Source organism: Desmodus rotundus, chromosome 7 (genome assembly GCF_022682495.2).
Source record: "Desmodus rotundus isolate HL8 chromosome 7, HLdesRot8A.1, whole genome shotgun sequence".
NCBI classification, from domain to species: Eukaryota; Metazoa; Chordata; class Mammalia; order Chiroptera; family Phyllostomidae; genus Desmodus; species Desmodus rotundus.
Genome location: NC_071393.1, coordinates 16991317 through 17015145, shown reverse-complemented (window position 1 = coordinate 17015145; position 23829 = coordinate 16991317). Strand labels below are relative to the sequence as shown.

Genomic DNA, 23829 nt, shown 5'->3' with positions numbered 1-23829 from the left:
ATCAACCAAAGGCACTGCAAACACTTCAGGGGCCTTTGTGCCAAAGGGGCCCTCTCTTTTTCTTGGCTGACCTCATCAAAACGAGCCCATTCACCTGCAATGGCAGGAGTGCCTCAGTTTACCCAGAACGTGCCAGGATGAGGCTGAGATGCGGCTGTTGAACCCCAGCTTGAAGGGAGCCAGAACCCGACAGCTCTCACCCAATAGCACTGACCTGGGTGAGGGCACCAGTCACCTCACGGGAACTGGCCAGTGAGCCTGGGAGCTCTCACCGTCGGGGTCAGTGGCACAGACATCTGGAGTAACTGCCTCCACTCTCCCTTCCCCTAGCTGCTTGTGGAACTGCCTGCTGTCCTTGGGGAGGTCATCCTCATCTGAAGGTTACCACGGATGTCTCAGTCAGAAATCAGTTGGCTGCCGGCCCCAAGCATGCCGGTCCCAAGGGCCCCATCTCCCCCTCCACACAGTGGGTGGGGTCTGAGGGGGGTCGTTTCTGGGCACGAACGCTGCCTGGCTATCTCCGAACCCTGCAGTCTATTTAGAAAGCCAGCACCCGAACGGTCAGCCTCATCTTCCGGGGCCTCTTTCCGAGGGTAGGCTGGTTACCGCACTACTCGATTTTGCGGGCGCCCTTCCCCCAGAGCAGTACTTGCTACCATGGCCCAGCCACAGCAACTCTCCTCCTGGCTGGACCCTCAGCAGGGCCAGGCCCCTACCCCGCACTCCTGGAGGAGAGCTCCGAGGGATGCCCCAGAGCCCTAGCATTTAGCAAGGCGTCTCCCCAAGCTAACCGACACAAACTGTGAGTGTTAAAGCAAGTTCCTGGGGCCCTGAAACAGGTCACTCGACTTCGACCGGCAGCCGCATTCGCCAGGAGCAGAGGTCGGGGTGGCCTCTTCCTTTCTGATCAAAGTCCTTTCCTAGAACCTTGGTTTTAGACACACATACAGGAAACAAGGAACTGAAAGAAATGGAAATAATGATAAGGATGCCAAAGACTCAAAGAAGTCCCATCTCTAAGGACCCTGAAAGTCCCCAACGTGGACCTTTAATGAGTGATTTGACCAAATCCTAAGGAATTTCCTATTCGGAATCTGTTTCCTTGATTAAAGCAGTTTCTGGCTTTGGGGAAGGCCCCATTTGGCACTGGAGTGAATGAGCAGCTTCACCTACAGCAGCTCTGGGGCCTCGCCACACCCGGTGTGACCCCAGAACACGCTGACCCCACCGGGCAGCCAGGGCCGGCCTGGGCTCTGACCTTTCACAGGAGCAGGGAAGCCTGGGCTGGAGGCAGGGGTTACTGTCCCTCATTCGAATTGATTAAAAACAAACGCCTGGGACACACACAGGGTCCCAGTCCCTTTCACACTAAGCACTTGACGCTTTTCTGTGGTGACGTTTTCTCCATTTGGTACCAGACAGGATCTGACTTGACGTTCGCTGAAGGCTCCTGTGCAGACGCAACTGGGCCCCCTGCCGTGCTCGCCCGGTCCTGACAGCAAAGGGCAGCGTGGCTCCAGGAAAGAGCCACAGCAGCACTGCCCTTAAGCCAAATTAAATCAAACACTGGCGCCAGCCTACGGTAAAACGTTCTGCTCCACATTTCCCACTGCCTGACCCAGCCCCTTAGCAACAGGACTGCGGCTAAACGGAGGCAGTTGTTCAAATAATTACAAGCCCCATGTGAAGAGACTAATCGTTTTAGTCTTGAAGTGTCAGTGATTCCTAATCTCAGGCTTGGTTTTGACTTGTATTTTCAATGACAATGTGGAGAAGGCTCTGGCTTCAACCAGCAGCTGCCAGCCGAGGCTGACGGTGTCGTGTCGCCCTCTGGTGGCTTCCAGAGCAAGTGGGTATGCGGGCCTCCGGAAGCAGGCAGAGGACCCAGGTGCCTCCTGCGGGGAGCGGCCTGCCGGGGAGGAGCTAGTAGGCCTCCCCACGCTGCTGCGGCCTCAGCCTGGCCCATCGCCCCACCCGAGCAACCGACCGCTGCCCTTGAGGCCCCGCCACATGCCTGGGGCGGGGCTCCTCCTGCCTTGGTTCACTGGGAGAGGCATTGCAATCCCCGCTCTAACCTGCTGAAGGCTCGACCCACAAATCCTCCCTTTCCTCGCACCTCTGGACAGACGCACCACGTCTAGACCCGAGCTGCCACTGCTCTCGCTGGCAGAGTTTTATTTAAGTCACAGGGGGAAGTCCTCCGGGAGTAAAGCTGCCTGAAAAACAGCGCAGATTTTGTAAACTCACAGAACCCCCTGCCAGGATGACTCACAGCCCTGGAGCAGCTTCTCTCCAGGGTAGAAACACTGCGAGGACAGAAGGAGGGACCATATCTCCTGCCCCAGCTGCTTCTTTGCACCGCTCTGCACCTGAGAGGTTAGTCTCAGGTGCAGAGCCCCTTCCCAGTCAGTGGGGCAACATTAGCCACTGAAACATTGCCCGGATATGGGTCCCCGGCAGGCATGCGGCTGGAATTGTGACCCTACCCGGAAATATGCCAGGAACCTGGCACTGTGTTTGCTGGCAGGGTTGGGGGTGCTCACCAGATTCAAAGCCGCTCAAGAGCAGGCTCAGCCCCTTCCTTCTGCTTCATAACCTCTCAAAAAGCTCCCAGGGCCACACAAGAGGGGTCACAGAAAAACCACTAGCTGATTTTTGCCAGGGGTCTTCTGCTTTCTATGCCAGACTAGACGCAAAAAGCAAATGCACTTTGGACCACACAGCAGTCCATAAACTTTACTGAGAGCCAGCACACACTGGGCCCTGTGCCAGCTGCCGGGGACAGAAAGGTGGTGGCCCTCCTGGCCTTGAGGGAGTGAGGTGGGCAGCAAGAGAGAGAATGAGAGGCACACCGAGAGCTAAGCCCTGAGTCTATGATGTTATCAGGTGCCATGAAAGACATCAGGGACACATGGGGCCTGGCAGCAAGGACAGCAGGGGATGAAGGCTGCAGGACACGGGAGAAGGGGCAAGAAAAATGAGGGGCACTTGTGCTGGGCCAGAGGAAGGCGGAGAGCTCGCCAGCTGCAGGTGACCCGAGCCTCTGGGTACACCATGGAGTCGCCTTGGCCGAGGCCAGCAGTCACAGCCTGTCCCCATCTTTACACTCCGCAACTCCCCTGCCCACCCCCAACCCCAGCTCAACATTCATGGAGCAAAAATCCAGGACCTGAAGGCCAAAGGGGAAATGCAAAGGGACTCACTGCCCCAGAGAGTGAAATACTGGAGGGTCCACATAACCTGCAGAGGAGCTGGAGGATCAGTGTGGAATGCAGAGTCAGGGCCGGTGGGAAGCCACCAGAACAGTGTGCCTGGTGACAGGCAGCGGTAAGAGCACTGGGAAACCAGCCTGGGGGTCTGGACGTGTGTTCCTCCCCCGAGGTCCCGCACATGAATCAGACTGAGTACCGTCGTGCCATCCGAGATGCTGAGTGCCTTCTGCAGTCTTGCTCCTCTCAGTAAGAGGGGGACACCGAGCAGGTGGCGATCCTACGAAGGACAGGGCTGGCCACTATGCTGATGTAACTGGATGCTCCGGGTAAGGGGAGGCTCTGCTGGCAGAGGCAGGTGTGGGCCAGCACAGCAATCCCCACTCTCCAGGTGCGTGCCCACTGCTGCTGCGGTCCTATGTGCTTTCACGTTCACCTAACCCCGTCCTTGCTCTAACCTGACATGCTCGGCAGCAGCATCTCCATCTTCTAACGAGGACAGATGTACTCGAGGAGGGGAAGCAGCTTGGCCAAGGTCACCCAGCCAGGAATGGGCAGTGCCAGACTTGGGTCCTGCAGGCTCCCAAAGGCCCTCTGCTTTCCTCATCCCTGTCTCCCCAAGCGAGGAAGTCCACAGGGCACCAGCAGCCACTCAGTCTCCTAAATATCACCTGACAACTGGAGACACACCCTCGGATAGCCAGGCAGGGGCATGCACAGACACTTCCTGGAGACAGGGCATCACCGCCGAGGTGCAGTTTCCTGCATGTACTTCCCTCTGGCAGAGGGCTGACGCGAAGGAAGAGCTGCTGAGAGGTCGCTCCAACGCTGCGGGCCAAATCTACCTGCCGCAGGCAGGGCCAGGAGGGGCCCGCAGGCAGCAGAGCACAAGCTGCAGCCTGCTCTCTGAGGGCCCATCACTGTGCCCCGCCCCACCTGAGGTGGGGTGCTAGTTTGGTTTAGAAGAAGTCACGAGGGCAGGGACCCCATGATACTAGTGCAGTTATAAGAAGAGGAAGAGACCCAAGCTTGCTCACTCTCTCTCTCTCTCTCTCTGCCAGCTGAAGACGTAGTGAGAAGGTGGCCATCTGCAAGCCAGAAAGAGAGCCCTCACCACAAAACTGACCGCACTGACACCCAGATCTGGGACCTCCAGCCTCCAGAATGGTGGGGGGTCAGTGTCCGTTGTTTAAGCTGTCTGGTCCGCGGTGTTTGTCACAGCAGCCAGTGCTGACTAACACACAGTGGTACACACAGCATCTGACGGGCTCACCATTCAGATTCCCGGAGATGCCTGAGTCCGCACCCAGTCAGAGCCCCCTGTGCAAAGGCCAGGGCCTCAGAAATCTGGCAGCGGCCACTCTCAAGCACCTTGAGAAATCACAAGTGCAAGGGTATCTTTGACACTGGTCTCCGACACAGTCCGTGAATCCTGACGACGGCACAAGCTGAGGGATCTGTTCTCACCACAAAGCACAGACCTGGGTCGAAGTTGCTCAGGCAAGACCCTCAAATGAGGTGGGGCTATGGGGACACACCCCAGCAGGGTACAGTGGGGCCACAGACACATCCCCCAAGGTGTCTGCTTAGGCAGTTGCTACTGACAACGGCTGGGAGGTGCCCCGTGCCTTCCTGAGCCTCCCAATGTCTGAGGGTGCCGGGGAGGGAGCGTTAACTCGGTTGGTCCTAAAGAGAACTGAGGCCGAATTTACCAGGCTACAAGGGGCAGAACTGGGACTTGCACCCGGATCTGCCAACTTGGAAGCTCAGTGCCTTATCTAAACAAGCAGCCAACTTGCAAATGCTGACTGAGAAGTCAGCAAATGCTGACAGAGAACACTGCGGTTCTGGACACCTCCACATGGGCCCCGAGCAGTAAGGGGTGCATCCTGATGCCACGAAGCCTCTCGGCCCCGGCGGCACTTACCCCCTCCATGGGCGCGATGAGCAGGTCATACAAAGCGCGGAGTGGGGGCCTCACGAAGGAGCTCTGCCTCCTGGGAAGAGAGGAGGTCCCATCCTTGGTCGGCGACGTGGCGCTGCTGACCAAGCTCGCCATGCTCTGGCAGCTCCTGGGGAGAGAAGGGCCGGGGATTGAGCAGGGCCCAGGGCTGGGGGGGGGAGGGGAGGGGGGCAGGGACTCACCCCTCAGGGCTCCAGTTCCCTGGAAAGGCAGGGGGAGGCCACACAGCAGGGCCCAGCCCGCTCCCTCCCGGCTTCGCCCCTTCTCCTCCCTTGCAGGCGATTTGCACAGGACGGGAGCACAGACAGAAACCGCAGGCGAACCAGCTGCACACAACAGCTTCCATTTCTGTGGAGTCTGTCTGCATAATCTAATGTCCCAAAGCGCTGTTCAAAGGATTTAATTACATCCTTGCGTGGCGTGACTGCGCACAGGCAAACGTGAGGACCATGAGAATCAACAGCACCACCGAACTGACCGGGAGGACAGTGGCCCAAGGCCAATTAATCTTAGCAGGCGGGAGGCACCGACCAGACAAGCAGCGTGCTGGCCCCAACCTTGGCCTCAGGTCAGCCACTGGGCAGCCACCTGAGCCCAGCACGGCACGAGGCCCCCGAGGCCCCCGCCCCTGCCAAGGGGAGACAGTGGGGACAGCTGACCAGGCAGCACCTGCGGAGTGGTCGGCTCAAGCACGGCCATGGGGCTGTGTTTTACCTTCTAACTCACATCCCAGTGTGTTCAGGGAGCACTGTGTTAACACGGACAGTGTTTTCAACCCCAAGGGCCCCAGGTCTCACACTCCCGACACAGGGCGAGAACATTCATTTGCTCATTTAGAAAATGCTTCGAGCACCAGCTACCTGCCAGGGACCAACACAGGCCCCAGGGACCTTCAGAGGACAACGGCGCAGGTGAGCAGGGGAGCCAGCAGGAGGAGAAACAAACCCATTTCCAATGCAAGGACCAGGCTGCCCCCACGCAGCCGCCTGCACCTGCCCCTCCACCTGGCTGGCGCGGCCTCGGGATAGTCTCTGGTGGTGTCCCTGCATAGCTTGCAGGCGCTCAGTGGTCTCTCGGCCTTGATAGAGACACTGCGCCGTCCTGGGGTTTCTGCGGAGTACTCAAGGACAGGGGCCGGCTCTACTGTCGAGCTTTGGTAAGTGCCCTGGGCTGCTGGTAGTAGCAACTCCTTGGTTGTCACCTAAGAAGAAGAGAGAGGTGGCTTTCCCTCCTGGGGGAGGCCAGGATCCATGACCATCAGATGAAATGGTTTAAAATATGTGTGTTTTCCAGGTTTGGCTTCAACCTTCTGGTCTTCCCCCATCCTTCTCGTTGTTCTCAGCAATGTCCCCCTTGACCTAAATTCGAGGGTTGTGACACGCCAGGCTCTTGGTCCCCCCACCCTGCTCGCTGTCAGGGAAGAAAGAGCCGAGAGAAGGGGGTGGGTTGGAGAGCTGCTCACGTCCACTCTCGGTCTCACTCACTCAGGAAACATGTAATTACAAGTGACTGCGGCCGCGGCCCGCCTTTGCCATCAGGTCAGCGAGGCACAGAGGCCTGCTGAGCCCACCGTCACACTGCAAAGAGCAGCGTTTCCCAGAAGGGGACAGCACCGCACCGCTCTCCAGGGGGGCCTCCGGGCACTGACAGCACCATGGGCCCCTGCGCAAAGCCCGTGTGTGCGCTCGCACTCCGGCAGACGGACCGAAGCCGGAGAGCCCGTGCTGCCTTTGGGACAGCACGGCGGGGCAGCAGTGGGACCGCTCAGCACTGCGCTCTCCACCCCCCTCTCATCTCACCCCCTAGACATGTCTGCCTGGACTGTGGGCTCGTGACCCCCCTGGGGACCCGAGTCTGGTGAACCCAGCCACAGATGCACAGGGAAATTCTGTGTCTGCAGACACGGCCATGGCCGCAGGTCCTCACGGCGACTGCTGGGGCTGTTCTGTAAACCCTGAGGCCAACTAAAAAGCCCCCACTGGGGAAAGACACCCCAGCCCGAGAGCACCTCCCTCCCCGCACCCCGCTCTAAGCCCCTCTGTGGGGACCAGGAGTCCAAGCTGTGCAGGGGTCTCACAGGGCACTCCTTCCAGCAGACCCAGCACACACGCACTCCAAAATACTAGAGCCACATGCCCGGCCCATCTGACCCCACCCTGGTGACAGGGCTCCCAAGGGCACAGGACCTTAGCCGGGTGTGCCTGCGGACCTAAGCAGGGGACTCTGCTAGTGGTGCAAGCTGCCGAAACATGACGTCTAGAGGCTGCACAGTGAGGAAGTGCCAGGGAAGGGTAACTCAAGAGGCAAATGTCTGGGGCAGGGCACTGGGGAGGTGGACGGGGGACAGACCTGCCAGGCAAGTCGTCTAGCCCCTGGCCTGGCTTGCTCATCTGCAGCAAGGGGAACACAGCCCACGGGTGCGGCTGTCAGGACTGGAGGGCGTGACTGCTAAGCATCCGGAACCCGAGAGGCGGTAGGTGTCTTAGCAGAAGGGGGAGCAAGACAGAGGCCTGGGCGGGAGGGCACAGAAGGCTGGGGACTCGAGTGCAGGCGTGGATGGCAGCAGTGTCTTTTTACGAAGCCCATGAAGTGCCAGAGGCATCTGCAAGGGCCGACACTGCTAACCCATTCCACATGCCATGCTGCCCATGATGTGCCAAGCAGGCAGGTCCACAGGGGGCCAAGCCATGGTCCCTGCACCAGGCCAGGAGGAAAGGGACCTGCTCAGCTGAGAAGGGCAGCGCCGAGGCACAGACCTTGACCAGCTGCTGGTCAGGCAGAGCTGAAGGGGGGCTTCCTGAAGAGACCGTGTGACATGGCACGAGGAATGAGCAGGAGTTACCCTGACTATAGATGAGGAGGAGGCCATTCCAAACTGAGGGAACAGCGTGGGGAAAGGCACAGACACTGGGGATGGGGACCGGGGTGCCCAGGGCAGTCGGTGTGGGGAAGACAGTGTGGGGACAAGTGGACAGAGGGTCAGGGTTGCAGGCTGGAGGGATAACTGGGCCAGGGGGCTGCGGACGCTGTGTTACCCTATGGGGAGGGAGGAGACATGGCCTGGGGGAGGCCAGCTCATCTCCTTTAACACCAGGCCGAACAGAGGTGCTTCCCCCAGGCCATTGCCAGCCCAGGGACCAGCAGACGAGGCTGTCTGAAACACTCACCTTGCCTGAGGACTTTCCCCAGGTCTCACGGGCTGTGCAGAGTACCCATCAGGCACGTCCCCCCACCCTCACCCCTGGCCAGCTTCTGCCACAAGGCCAGTCAGGTGGCGTTGCCCAGGGCTGGGGAGCATGAGCAAGACCAAGGCTGTCCTGCAGAGGCTTCCTGGGACAGCCACTCAGGGCATCTGTGCGATTCTAGGCAGTGCAGAATCTTTGAGAGCTTGGCCCTGCGGGGGGCAGGGGCGGGGGCGGGGACAGAGCACCCAAGGCACACAAAGCTGGCCATGGAAGCCAAGCGGTCATGTTCAAGCCTCATCAGAGCCCCCCTGCCTATGGCACCTGACTCTGTCCTGCTCCCTCCCAGACTGCCGTGCCCACCCATCTGCTCCCAGATGACAGGGACGCTGGCTCTCACCTGCTATCCCAGTCCCTTTCGAGGCTCGGCAGGTCATAGAGGAACTGTCTCTGCAGCATCAGCTTCTGGGCACTGACCCCACCCAGCCCAGGCTGCCTGACAACCCGGGACCCAGGTGCATGGCGTTGTGCACTAGCCAGGTGGGAAGCCCCGAGTCTGCCCCTCCATTCTGTGCTCCCCTTCAGCGGAAGGCACCTCTCCCTGGAGATGTCCTTTTCAATGTAAACAAAGCCCAGAAAATGCTCAGCTGGTGATTAAAAAACAACAAACAAAACCCAGCCAACCTGAAACAATAATTTGAGGTCAAAGGCTGTTTTTCATTAAGACTCTTTTTTCCCTATAGTGGAGGCACCTGTTTCGAGCAGCCCCAGCCTCAGGCAGCGGCCCTCCCTGGCCCACCCCTGCTGCTCCCCCCTGTTCTGCGGCAGTGTGTCTGGTTTCTCCACACGGGCAGCCCCTGCACTGGCTGCCCCGGCCTCGGCCCGACAGCAGCAGCAGGTGCTGTGCCCACTGGTGAGCCCTCCCAGAATCGCAGGCTCAGAGGCAGAGAACTGGAGGGCAGGAAACCAAGGCCAAGAGCAACTTAGGATCCCCGGACCCCAGAGCCCTCCCGAGGTACAGGTGTGGGGAGGGTCTCAGGCTAGGAGCAGAGGCCGGACTCGCCCCTGCACTGGTCGTGGTGGTGGCCATCTGTGCCCTCACCTCCACAAGCACGAGGCACCACCGCCACCTGGGCAGACTGCAGTCAAGGAACTCCCCTTCATGCGTTGCTTTGATTTCCACTGCAGCACCGACAGTAACCTACTACAGCTCTCGTGCCTGGGGTACGTCTGCCCAGACGTCTTCCTAAAGATGCCTTCAATAATTCAAAACAGCCAAGCAGTCAGCGGCTCAGCCCTGAGCCTGGGGATGTGACTGTGTGACTCTGGTGAGGCCCGTCCCTTTCCTATGCCTCTCTTTTCCTTGTTAAACAAATAGGGGGTTAAACCAAAGTCCCTGTAGATCTCCTCAAGTTTAAAAAAATTAAAAATTTACCCCATCGAGGAAGCCATCATAACCCTCTGCTGACCGAGTGCGCTGCTGCAGCCCTGCCCACGCTCACCTAATGTGAGCGCCACTTGCGAGCGCACCCCCAGCACCCTGACCGTCGGGGAGAGCGGGTGCCACCGCTGCAGGCCCTGTGGTCAGGTCCCCAATCACAGCTGAGTGGCGGTGAGTCCTCTGAGCTCTACGCCTCTGGCTGGCAGTGGCTGACAGGTGTGAATGGGAGTGTGGGGTGACCTGCTCCTGGATGTCCTTGCAAACACAGTTGGCTCCTTCCTGGCACCATCCTGGTGGCCATAGGATTGGGGCAGGGGTCCTCGGTTACGGGACCTCTCAGTCATCACACCGCTTCGATTTCTGGGGGGGCCTTCCAGCCTGGCTGACTTCTCTCTGCCTCGGCTCTCTGGACTCTAAGACAAAAGAAGCATGCTTTCCATTTCCCACTACGGGAGCTCAAACAGGTGGAAATGCTTCCCACACAGTAGGAGAATGCACCCCAGGAAGAACTGTGCTCCCGTTCAGGCCCCAGCCAGCCCTGACACATCCACAGCACCGTCTCAGGGCCTTAGGAAGCAGGGTTGCTCCTCCTTTACAGTTAAGGAACCAAGGTTTGGAGAGGATAGCAAAATGTACAACTACCATCAGGCCTCCCACCTGGCGGGGCAGGGCTCTCACTGTGCCTTCCCAACCTTCCAGACACACAGAGCAGCCTGTAAGCCTGTGCTCACCTCTGACGCCTGCCCTGTGGGCTACTGGGTCTGTAAGGGTGGAGCGGACCACAGGCATTGCTGCCCACCGCAGCAGCAGCAGCAGCAGCAGCAGCAGCAGCAGCAGCAGCAGAGCAGGAAGGAGGGCGGGGGTTCCAGATCCCCCACAGCTGCACCGCCGCACAGCTCCAGCAGGGGGCACTAGTTCACTTCCCTCCAGGCCTATCCATTTGCGGCCAGGGACCCTCTCCGGCTAATTGACAGCCTAGCTCTCAGCATTTTCTCACACCACATTGTCTGTATTAGCTCATTCCTCAGATGATGTTTATTAATCTACTTCTGGAGAAACACTCATTTTCTCCACTGCACGGCCATCTGTGTGGTGGTGGGAAAAGGAGAGGGAGTGACGCGTGTCCAGGGAGAGGGAAGCTGGCGGGAGAGGGGAAGCCGCCTGGTCCCCGCTCCTCCGGAATGCAGAGCTCTGAGATGATGTGTGAAGTGCCACCGAGGAGGGCAGAGCCTCGGGGTGTAGTTGATGTCTCCGGGAGGGTGACAAACACCAGGTGGCCTGGGGAGCACCCACTGCTCATGAATCTCCTTCCAGGGAGGAAGAGAGCTACTTCCCGGGCAGGCAGATTTATAGCGGGGCTGGGCCTGCAGAAGACCCGGTGTGCTGGCCCCACGCGCAGTCACACAGGCAGGCGCAGCTCACATGTGGCCATGTTGGGGACTGATGTGCCTGCCAGCAGAACAAGCTCGGTGGAGGGGACGCGGTGGGGGCCTGAGGAGTGCGTGTTGGCAGTCTCAGTCAGAACTGCAGCCCTCTGGCTCCCACGGGGCTCTGTTCGGGAGGGAGACGGGCCCCTGTGCAGAGAGCAGTGTGTGGGAGCCCCTGTCGCAGTACACACGTTGGTTACTGGGTGTTCACACTCCAAGTTGGACACCTCAAGGAGCAGGTGGAACTAGGAGCAGGGTCTCGATGTCCCCTTAGGTGAGACTAGCAAAGGGGGCCCCCCAGTCTGAGGACTCCAGGGATGCTCAGAGAGATCTGGCCCCAAGAGTCTGTCCCACCTGTCTCTGCGGTCTGGAGGGAGGAACCAGCAACCTGGGCACAATCGGGAAGCATGGCGAGGCAGCAGAGCTTTTGGACAGGCTGGCTGCGGCTTTCCCCCACATGTACCTCAGCCTGGGAGCAGGCAGCACTGTGAGGGGTAGACTCTGGTAGGCCATGAACAAACATGACTCCAGACACAGGAGAGCTGCAGGCGGGAGAGCCAAGGCCGCCATGGAGCGTCTTCTCCTTCCCTAGCTCTCTCCCATGTCCTGCCCTCCTGATCTCAATTCCTCACCACGCTCATGGGCCTTCCCGTCTGACTGGACACAGGGCCATGGAATAAGCTGATCCAGGAATACTCACATCAGGGCACATTGGGCCATGACATCTTTTGGATGACCATAAGGGAGGGGACAAAAGGGAACAAATCAATACAGGGCATCTTCTGTGTGGGCCAGGCCTAGGCTGGGACACGCATACATCACTGGAATCCTCACCACGAAGTACCCCAGGCCCCTCCACTGTTGCCGGTGAGGGAGCAGGACTCAAAGTGAAGCGTCTCACCTGAGGCTGGGATAGCAGGGGCAGGGTCCTCAAACGTCAGTCAACAGGAAGCAGACAGCCTGGGGGCCTCTGTTCTCTGGGGAGCCCAAAGCCTAGAGCCACTGGGGACCAATCAATGTTTCTCTTTCACATCGACGTTTCTCTCCCTCCTTTCCCCTCTCTCTAAAAATAAATAAATGAAATCTAAAAGAGAGAGAGAGAAAAGGACTCTGATGCCATTCAGCGGCTCTCCCCCATGAACGTCCTCACACTAGGGCCTCTCCTCTGGGGGGCGAAGGCTGTCTGGTGCTGCATTTTAAGCCCTTTCTCAATAAGCTGTCGACGCCTTCTGCCTGCTCCCTCCTGTAACTACCAAGCGCCTGTTCCCTGGGTCTGCTCCCTGCTCGGGAAAAGGGCTTGAGGCTGGGCAGGCTCACGCAGGGCCCCTCTCCAGACAAGGGATGAGTCTGGGCCACATGGGGCTCCTCTCCCCTGGCTTTCAGGCTCTCCCAGGCATGCTGTGTTTGCGGGGACGTTCACAGCCTCGACCGAGGGCTGCACATCTAGAAGGCCTGGGCCCGCCCTCCTCTAGCAGCCACATCCTATGCCCGCCCAGGGCACTTGCTGGGGCCAGCTGCTCTTGGCCGTAATGTGCATGAGGCTCCATGGCCAAACCTGGAAATGGTCACCTGGAAAAGCCTGACACCCGGGCTAGTCTCGCACAGACTTTACCTGCTGGCCTCACTTAGGGGCCCGGACAGATGGCCAGAGCTGGGCATCAGTGAGGGATGGGCTTAGCATGTGCTTGGGGATGGAGAGAAGATAAGACCCTGTGTATGGTGGCCTACACAGCTGATGCATGTCCAGAAATACAGCAAAATCCCTTTCCAAAGGGACTTGCCTTCCTCTGAGAGACTGTCGAGAGATGGCGTGTCACCTAGTCTGATGACCGCTGGCAGTTTGTGGGTCCCAGCCTACCCCTCCCAACCCAACACCCTAAGCAAACCTGTGGAATTTCATTCACTGGCTCATAAAAAACCTCCAGAGCTATATCAATCAGTGTGGTCCAAAGACAGAATGCCCCACTTCAGGAGGTAGTGAGCTCTCTGCCACTGGAGGAGTTCGAACAAAGGATAAGTGATCATTTGTCAGGGGTGTTAGATGGGAGTCTGCAGGGGTGGGGGCAGCTAGAACCCTGTCTTTGGAGACTGACAGACCTGGATCCAAATGCTGGCTCTGTCCCTCACTAGCTGTGTGACCCTTGGCACCTAACTCAACCTCTCTGAGACTCACTCAGTGCTCTCATCTTCAAAAGGGGCTGTAATGGCATGCTTCACGGCTGCTGCAGGGGCTGACGGAGGCAATGCACGCGGCGCCCTGAGCTCCGTGCGGGGTTCTTGGTAAGGGATCAACAGGTGGTTGTCGCTGTTTGATTCCTGTCATCGGCATCATTGCCGTCGCTGTTCTTTATAATGTCTGTCTCAATCCCGACCAACCGTCCTTCCTTCTTTCCCCTTCCCTCCCTCCTTCCAAAAGTGAGCAAGTGTGCGCACCTGCTTAACACAAGGGACAGTGTGAAGCACCTTGGGGACTGGAGAGAAATCAGACATGACTGGGCCGTGGGTGAGGGCGCAGCGGGGGAGGTGAGAGGACATGGATACACACCATGGAAAAGTGAGACAAGAGGCCGTGGCTCCTCATGAGACAGATTGAGACAGAAAAAGCGCCAGAGAATTTCGGAGAAGGAAAAATCTACTCCCAATAATGGCTGTGGGGAGTGCAGGGGGAGGAGCTTCAATTCCAACTTTACTTTCCATGGGAAGCACCTGGGGACTTTTGTTAGCGCACAGACTGTGAGTAGTAGGTCAGGGCCAGGGTCAGGGCGGACAGTGGCTTTGCTGCCCTCTCCGCCTTGGCTGCTGGGAAATCTCAGGGTCCAATCTGTGCCTGCCTCCTGCAGTGCTAACCACACCTGTTTTATATATAAACTTCACTCCCTCTTTTCTACCTACACTTTTTCCTTGGTTTTCTCATCATTTATTTATTTTTTCATATGATCTGGTGGCGTTTTTATGTTTTGTAAACTGTTAAGTTGTGGAGCAAGAAAGTGAACAAATAAACAAGTGGTAAAGAAAACATTATTTAAACAGACCTTAAAATATATTGGCAAGCTCGATACATAGAAGCAACCTATGGAGAACCCTATTGCACTTGGAATGAACTTGTCAACACCAGATGGGTGTGATTTTAAAGTGACTTCTGATACACTTCTTCCTGTCACACCTCACATCTGCATTTGTGCTGCCTGGAAAGAAGAACAGCGGGGGAGGGGAGGGGAGCAGAAAGCAGAGTGCTGGCACATGAGGGGTCTGTTAACCTGGTGGGTGGCTCAAGGCAGCACGTGGGGACAGGCAGGGGTCCCAGAGGGGACAGGGACTCTTGCTGAGGGCCCAGTGACTGGGCACACCTATGTAGCTGCTGTGGGCAGGGAAGGCTCCTGCCCAGAATCACCACCAGGAGGGCTGGCCCCGACGGGGTTGAAGGGAACACAGGCCTCTCGGTGGGGCTAGCAGGAGAGCAGACAGAATCTTGGCCCGAAGCCTCGGGGCCACCAACAGAGAGCAGAGGACAGGGCTGGCAGGACACCAGGCAGAATCGAGTACAGAACCTCAACACTCAGGGCCAGAGCTGTGGGTGTAACTGATATCCAATCAGATCATTGGCCTGCATTTATTCAAAGGCTTTCTGGTATCTGGCGGCCAGAGAGAGGTTGTAAGGGAGGAATCATCAAGCTATTCAGTCGGGTTTTGGAGTAAAAATCTGATTCAAAAAGTGGTTGATTCACCCACTCCCATGCCATGGAAACCTCGGACCTGAGTGGGGAGAGAAAGAAGCCACTCAGTGCACAGCAGGGCCTCTCTGTCCATCAGCACAGTCAGTGCGTCCTCATCACAGCTCTACCCACGGGCCTCTTTATCCCCATGGTCCGATGAAAGGGTACGTGGCTCAAGGCCACCCACTAACCAAAGGGAGAGCCAGCTTTCAAGTACAGGTCTGTCTGGCCCCGGAGCCTGAGGCTTCTCCCCTCTCTGTGCCTCAACACAGGAAAGTGCCTAGACCTGCAAGCACCAGATACACAGAACAGCGTCTGTACAGCCCCCAGCCCCCTGCCCCCTGCCCCGGCCTACGGTGGACTTTGGTGGCACTGTGCGGCTGCTTCAGGGTGGACTGGGGGCAGGCCCGATGCGGACGCACCCACGCAGACACCCACACACGCACATACACACAGAGTGAGCGGGAGGGGAAGTCTTGCATGGGTTCCAGCTTGCTTGCTGGGCTGACCCTGAGGGGACAGGTTTACTTCGCTCCAGTCACTGCTCTTCCCCAGGCCCTGAGGGATCCCGGGCAGAAGTCGTCCCATCCTCCTGTGCAGCACATGCCACATCCCCTCCTACCTCCACTGCAGGCCAGACTTCTGCTCACGGATTTTGGAGAACAGGTAGGCTCTGGGAGCACTCCTCCCTCCCCACTGTTAGGGCTTGACTTTGGAGTTGAGGGCAGATGGAGTGTGGGGAGAGGAAGGCAAGCACTGTTATTATGCCTCCACGTGCCCCCTGGCTTCTGAGGACCCTGCAGGGGCTTTCCCAAGTGCCTCTCCCCCCTCAACAAGGGCAGCCAGCTCTGGCTGTCCTGTCCCCCAGTCCAGCCACAGGCTACACACCCCACCTGTCTTATTGCTGAGGTCCTCTTCACAGCAGGCAGCCTTCTGAGTGAGGAGAACCAGCAAGTGGCTGAGCCCGTGTGCCCTGCCCATTGGGAAAGGCACACATCTGTACCACATTGGATGGGGGCATGCAGACCATGCCACGGTGGGACCGCTCTTGCAAGGCTTCTCTCTTTAATCTCTTCTGTCCCTGCACCAGTCATGGGAGGCTGGTTGCATGAGTGTGATGCCTCTTTCCTCTTCTTTCAGGACCCCCAATCTTTGTGATTGATGCTCTTGGAGGACCCCCAACTAGACCAAGGAATCCCAGGTGCGAGTTTCCCAACCCAGTCTTCTTTTAGGGGCAGGGAATGTGGCCCAGGTCCTAGCAGCAGGTCGCAGAGACCAGAAGGAGGGCTCTGGCCTTGTTGTGGCGCCTCCCTTTAGAATGGGGGACTTAGCACTTCTTTACCCTCTGTTCCAGCTCTGGCCGCTTATCTCTGGGCAGCAGGGGGGCCCTGTCCATGTCACTTCACCCATGCAGCCAGAGGTGACAAGTAGAGACCGAGGGTGCCTGTCGTGGCAGTGGTGGCACAGGGGTCAGAACACTGCTCGGGGACACTGGTCCTAATGGGTTCCAGATGGGCGCGCCTTCAATGCCAAGGTACCATCCTGGGCGCTAGAGTCCAGGTACAGTTGAAAGCCTGTCCCATCCTTTTTCTTCTTTTCTGCAGCAACTGTGACCTGCCAACTGCCCCCAGGTTCAGACACACACACACACGCGCCTTCCAGCCCTCAGCATTACTTCCAAAGTGTTCTGCAGGGACAAGAGGCAGAGGCCTTTCTGAGGGCTGCTGCTCTGCCCCACAGGGCCCATCCTGGGCCAGGGTACTAAACGAAAGAAGAACCCTTGTTTTTCTCACCAGTGGGACCTGCCTTGGGCTCAGCACACAAATGTGTTTTCTGCCCAAGTGAACAGGCAAGAAGAAAAGCAGTGGTTGCAGAGACTAAAAGGCAAAGGCAGAACAAAGACCAAGTCCTGCAGTGGCAGGAGAGAGATCTCTAAAGCCAAGGCTCACTTCAGTCACATCAGCTGTGGCAGCCTTATCACCAAAGCAGTCCAGCAAACCGCCCAGAACAACAGGGCCAAGGAACCCACGGACGGACGGCTGAGCTGGAGAGCCCCGCACTGGGAGCCGGTGCTGCCCCAGAGCCTGCTCGGCTCTGTGCGCTCGGCTGCTTCCTCTTTGACTCTGTGGCCTGCAAGGGATGAGCACTCTGCCCACCACAGTCAGTACCAGGAGTCTAAAGAAAAGCCACTACTTGGCTGTCCTGTTCCTCAGGGCAGAGATCCCTGGACACGGAAGGGGCAGGGAGGGAGGCCTGGGGCCCCATGCACGTAGGGGAGCACACATGGCTGGTATCCAGGTGGGAAGGTGCAGGCAGGCAGGACAACTGGGGGGCACAACCTGAAACCCAGCTTTGGCACCAGATCCTGGGCAGGTCTCTACCCTCCCGAGCCCGAATGTGCCCCTCAGCTGTGAGACGCAAGGCTGGACTGGAAGTTTGGAAGGAACCCCCGCCTCCATCCCAACTGATGAGGATGATTCTGCCTCTGTGGTTCCCCAGTGGCTCTGCTCCCCTTGGACGGCAGTCAGAGCCCCCTCTTCCTGGGCTTGTAAGAAAGTGTCAGAGAGCACACGGCATGGCAGCCTGTCTGGGCCTTACTGCTCGCTCTGTTAAAGCTGAAAGAACTCGGGCGTTCCCCTTCCCCCAACCTGCCCTCAGGAGGCTCCAGACCGTCAGGATTGGAAGGGTCTGCAAAGACCACTTTCAACCTTTCTCTTTCCTGAGGGCAGTCCCAAGGCCCGGAGCTGTGTGAGACCCTGCTGAGACGACTAGGTGCAAAGCAGGTGGGCAGCGAGGCCCAGGCCCCAGGGCTGTGGCCTGGCTGCTCCCCACCCAGCCTCAGGCTGGCCCAGTCCTCAGCCTGGCCACTGGGCACTGCTGACATTGTTTAAATGAACCAATAAATTAATCCAGAGTATTGTGCTCACAGGACCTACTTCAGCACTGCACAAAAGGACAAATTTTTCCCAAAAGGAGCAACTACATGATCCAAAATTCACACTGCCTCCCATCCAGGGATGAAAGCTAGGACCAGGTGCACCTGGTTTGACCCTTGCCTGCTGTGGTGCCTGAAGCCCAGGGGAGGGGCTCCTGACTGCTGGCGCACCTGTGATCAGGTAGGTCACGGACATCTGAGGGCCTGCCTTTGGGACTCGCTCATGTAAAGGACATGAGGTGGGGCAGGAGGCGGAAGGGCAGGTGAGGCCACAACCCAAGGTGGCTGTCACCTGCTGCACAAGTGCACACAAATTTCATCCTTCCAGGTTTATCCACCCACATTCTCCTAAGAATTCAAATTCAGCATTGTCCTTCCCAGTAGAAAGCCACATGTGTGCAATGCCTTCTATGCATTAGGAAGCTGGTCAAAGTGTTATTTAGACATTAACTCCTTTAATTTCCATGTTAAGGGAACACTGCACAGTAGGAGGTTTCTCACCTGCCCAGTGTCCCACAGCTGGCATCCAGCAAGGCCCGAACCTGAGCCCTGAGCCCTCCCTACTTGAGTTTACACCATGAACCCCATCACCTGGCAGAGCGGAGAAACTGGCCCAGGAGGAAGTGGCCCAGGAGGCACTCCCGTGCCTCCTTCCACCTGGTTGTGTCCCTGAGAGACACCTGTTACAGGAGTAGGAAAGGAGGAGGGACTGGGCATGAACCAGCTTAAAGTTTTGGCTTCCTTTCAACCAAGCTGCCAGTTCCTACATCCCTGGCCACTGGCTCCCATCCCATTCCACTCGCCCCTGGGAAGGTAAACACACATTTGTCACTCCGACAGCACAATAACGAGAGGAAGCCAGGGTCTGGAGCAGGGACAGCAGGGCCACCAGGCAGAGGCTGCCTCCACCCGGAGCTCCACCACTTCCCTCCTGTGTTCCAGGCTCAACCTGCTGCCCTTTAAAATCAGGCCCTTGGGATGTGGCAGAGACCTGAGAGAGTCCCAGGTATCTTTCTGGAAAGTCTACACAAATGTAACTCCCAGGTTGTTGCCAGGCAACCAAATGACAGCAGAACAGGTGCCCCTCAACCCAGTTGGCTGCCCCCGTTTTTCCAGACTCAGCTCAGCTGTGGCCCCCAATGAAAAGATGTGGGGCTGTGCCGCTTGGCCATTTAAACACCAACTCCTCTCAAACCACTAACACCTACTTGGTCAAGTATTAGGGAGATGGGGCCTCGAGGGCGGACAGGGGCCTGGGCCTGGACAAGTGCTTCCTCCAGCAATGCCGGCATCCTGACTCTCGCTGGCTGCCCTCAGCCTCAGGCCAGGAGGGTCAACATAGGCGCCCAAGCCCAGAAGTCCCCAACATCAGCTGGCAGAGAAGTATGCAACGCTACTCTGTCCGGCTTCCACCTGGTATTTAGAAGTCAGACCCACAGTGCTGCGAAGAAGGGGCAACTGCCTCCCGTCACAGCCAAGCGCAGACTGTCACATCAAGCCTGCGCCAATTTCTCACCTGACTCGATGCCGTGAGGTCCAGGCCCTGCGGAATATGGGGCTGTGGCAGTGTCACCCTCACTTCTGCAAATGCACGACACTGACCAGAAGCCCAGCCAGCTGGAAGGAGCAGCAGCCTGAAGCATGTTACCTGCGTTCATGGCGCCTTGCCCTGCCCTGGCCGGGGAGAGCGAGCCCACACTCACCTGTTAAAGAGGTTATTGCGGCGCACCATCCGGAGGAAGCCAGTGGGGTCAGTCACTGAGTTGAGCTTGTTGTTCATCTCTTCAAACTGCTGGTCCATGATGTCCCCGGCCTCGCTTTCTGTCTCACTGCTGGCACAGGCCCTGTGGGAGAAGTGTGGAGAAAGCCAATCAGAGAGAGGCAGCGTGAGCTTGAGCGCGGGAGTCTACTGCGTGGTCCCGTGCCACTCCTCTGCCCCAGGAACCCGCAGTACTGAGTGCCTCCCTGCAACCAGGTCATCCAGTGTCCTCCCTATTGTCCCCATGGCCTTCTTCCCTCTTTCGTCCAGTGTTTGAGATGGACTCTGGTTGGTTGTTTCTGGGCTGTCACTCCCACGGGGCTGGGAACTCTCTACAGCAGGGGTCCCCAACCTCCGGGCCATGGACCAGTAGTGGTCTGGTCCTGTTAGGGACCCGGCTCCACAGCAGGGGGTGAGCTTGAATGTAGTGCATTTGATCATCCCTTTACCCACCCCCCCTCCACCCTGGTCCATGGAAGACTGTCCTCCACAAAAGGGTCCCTGGTGCCAAAAAGGCTGGGGACTGCTGCCCTACAGGAGGGAGCAGTGCCGGAGCCAGCGCCCATTCCCTGGGCCTAGCGTGTGCCAGACGCATTCTAGGTACTCGACAACCTTTTGGGAAGGAGTGAGTGGTGGTCTGGCAGAGCGCTCTCCTCGGGGTAAAACTCGGGTGCGTGTGACTGACCGTATGGTAGTCCTCGCAGCCCGAGTTCCAGCCCATCCCACTCCAGAAATACTGTTTAAGCGCCTCTTAGGCGCCAGGCTCCACGTTAGGCCTGGGGAATACACAGCCCCAAGGGCCTGTCCCAGATGAAGAGACGGGAATGTGCACCACTGGCTGCCATGTCAGATAGAGCAGCCACTGTCTGAATGTGGGCTTGAGAACCATTGCTGATTGGAGCCCATTTTCCAAGCTCAGCACGGGGATGTTACACTATTTGAATTAATAAATTCACATTTCCCCTATGACAAAACACAACAGAACACCTCACAATGGGTTTTAAATAAACAGAAATGCCCAGGAGTGCCCTGATTCATCAGTATTATTAAAATGACAAAGGCTTATTAAACGGAAAAGCTCTGCATTATGAGCCTCTGATACCAAGACAGACGCCACAGGAGCATGTGTGTTGGGGCGGGGGCGGGGGGGGGGCGCGCTACCACCTGCGCCTCCCCCCCCCTTCCTCGCCGTGCATCACAGCCTGCCGGGGTCAGCAAAGGCAGACCTTTGTGTAGAGCTTCCCCTCCTCCAGCATGATGATTCCATTCGGATGCTGTGGAAATGATGATGACATCTGACCCAAAGACAACTCTCAGCCAGCATGACCACTTCATTTAAAGTTCCCTGCTGACTCAGGGCCCGTGTGGAAGGGTGGGGAGCACCAGGACACCGGAGGCAGAGGACAGACAGATGTGCAAGCCCACATGCTGGACAAGTGGGATCTGGAAAGGAATGGGCCTTCTGTTGCCCAGAGGGAAGAGGCTCTTACATCAAGATTGAGGTTTAAGGTAGACACGATCTGCTTCAAACAGCCAAGGTGGTGGGCCTGTGACATCAGGATTACACGGCAGAGAAGGGTAATGAGACCCTTACTGGGTCAGTATGGAGTCAAATGAGACACAGAGTGTGAAACTGCCTAGTAAACCCAAATATTCCATGTGAACATCAACCCTGGTGTGATGGCACTTTTTTTATGATTATATTTATTTCTACAGAGAGGGGAAAGGAAGGAGAAAGAGAGAGAGAGAAATATAAATGTGTGGTTGCCTCTCTCATGCCCCCTACTGGGAACCTGGCCTGCAACCCCGGCATGTGCCCTGACTGGGAATCGAACTGGCAGCCCTTTGGTTCACAGCCTGAGCTCAATCCACTGAGCTACACCAGCCAGGGCAACCCTGGTGCGATGGTACTTTTGTTGCTGTTGCTGTTCATTTTACTGGGCCCAGGGTGTCCAGACATCTGATTAAATACTATTCTGGGTGTGTCTGTGAGGATCTTTCTGGATGAGACTAACCTTTGAATCAGTACACTGAGAAGCAAAGTGCCCTCCCCGACGTGGGTGGGCCTCATCCAGCCTACAAGGGCCTGCACAGAACAAAAAGGCAGAGCAGGGTTTGAGAAGTTCCTCTCTGCCTAACTGTCTAGGAGCTGGGACATCGATCTTCTCCTGCTTTCAGACATGGGCTCGGACTGGAACTTACGTCATTGGCTCTCCTGGGGCCCCAGCTCGCCAACTGCAGCCTTGAGACTTCTCAGTCTCCGTAAGCATGTGAGCCAATTCCTTATAATAAATCCCTGTGTGTGTGTGTGTGTGTGTGTGTGTGCTGTTGGTTCTGTTTCTCTGGAGAACCTGGACTAACACACCCGGTAACGAGGCACCAGGGTCCCGACTCAGCCATATCCTTGTAAAGACTCAGCCACTACCAAGGTTCTCGGAGCTCGGCAAGACTTCACCCAGAGCCATGCCGATGGCTGGTAAAGGCTGCTCTCCTCCTCACATTGTCTGGAAACAACGCTTCCAACCCAGCAAAGCACCTGGCACGCTCAGCACACAGTAGGTATGCCGTAAGGAATTACTCAATGAATGAATGACATGCCAGAGATCACTGTGTAATGTGCAAGGTATTTGTACACAGACTTCATTTTCTCTCACAAGCCTGCATGGCAGTTCTTATCGTCCCGATCTTATTTCTGAGGAGACTGGGGTGTGGAGAAACCAAGGAACTTGGCCGAGGACACGAAGAGGGAGAGCCAGGTCTGGGCACTGACTTCCCCACCCTCCCACGTTAAGGCTCTAAGCTTCTCACACAGCCCATGTCTCTCTCTGCTGAGGTTTGACTAGGGGAGTGGGGAAGGGGAATACAGGAAGCAAGAGAAACCAAGACACTTTGGAGCACCTAAACAAATTGCCATGGCTTCCACCCTGCTGGAGAGCGGGGAACGAGGTTTTATTCCTCTCACCACTCCACAGGCGTCAACTGAACAGCTGAGCAGCTAAAGGCTTGAAATGCTCCCTTGGGAGCCGAGGGCCCTTCACAGAGACCCTGGTAAATATCGCTCAACAAGCTCCTCTGTCCAGGGACACATTTATCATCTGAATGTGACTGCCTGCTTGGAGCTGGGGAATCTGCTTGTCATTCAGGGCTTTGCAAAGGGAAGAAGAACCGTCTGGAACTGGCATCGGCCTCCCCTGTCTTGCAGTCCCACTCTCGCAGGCGCCTCAGACTGAGCCCTCCAAGCCTCACGCCAAATGGGGTTGTTTCCTGCTTTCTGACCCTTCAAAGTGTTAACATTCAAGAGAAAAATAAACAGGCAATGACACAGATAAGGGAATCTCCCTTCTACAGAACAAAGCTCATCAGATTGTAGCACACAGGAGGGATCCCAAGAGCGCCCTGCCACTCATGGTCCTCCCAGCCCCACTCCCTTCCTCGGAGAGACTGTCTAGAGACAGTGTGTCACCTAGTCTGATGACCACAGGCCCTGCTTCCACTCACTTCCATTCAGCAACGATTGCTGAGTGGGGCCCACGTGGAAGGACAGCAGGGGCTAAGCAGAAGAGGGTCGCATTACACGACTAGTGAGTACAGGCTAAGGGACTGACGAAGCACAGGGAGGGCAGACAAGCTTTCCTGGAATGAGCTGCATCTGAGAGGCATTTTGAGGGACACAACTTTGACAGGTAAAGATGGGAGGGGCAGGGGTGGTGCTTCCAGGCAGACAGAATGGTATGAGCAAAGTTGTGGAGGTCAGACAGTGTGGGGGCTATTTGGGGCCAAGAGAATAGCCAAGTTGAGTTGGAGCAGAGGGTAAGAGTGGGAAAGAAAGTGGAGATAATTGTGGAGGGGGGGCCTTGAACTTGGAAGGCAGTTGAGAGCTGTCAGTCCAGGCCTCTGAAGAGGGAGGCGGCAGGCTCAGGGCTGCTCTTTGGGATATAGTCAACCGGACCAGAGTGGAGAATGCCAGTTAAAAAGGGTGGGGGGAGAAGAGTTAGGTAGTTAGCACCAGCACCTGCTCAGAAGCAACCCTAAAGGCCCAGGGTCAAGCTCAATAAAGCCTAACTGGCCCCTCACACCTGTAAGAAGTCCCTGTCTCAGGAGTTATTGTTGTGTTAACATAGTAACGTGCTAAGGTCTCACTCATATGTTGAGTGAGGCAAGTTTTCCATAAGGCCTTGACTCTGAGATCTGGACAGAGGC

The 23829-nt window shown here is 57.2% G+C and overlaps 1 protein-coding gene across 3 annotated transcripts in view; it reads right to left on the bottom strand.

The window, feature by feature from the left end:
• TTC28 (tetratricopeptide repeat domain 28) overlaps window positions 1-23829 on the bottom strand; it is a 569569-nt gene that overhangs the window by 26504 nt on the left and 519236 nt on the right. For all 3 annotated transcript variants that reach the window (XM_053927916.1, XM_053927917.1, XM_024567189.3), the window contains 2 exons: window positions 19574-19714; window positions 5137-5281 (listed from right to left, as the gene is read on the bottom strand). In XM_053927916.1, the coding sequence (XP_053783891.1) occupies window positions 5137-5281; window positions 19574-19714 (286 nt within the window). The remainder of the gene's footprint in view (window positions 1-5136; window positions 5282-19573; window positions 19715-23829) is intronic.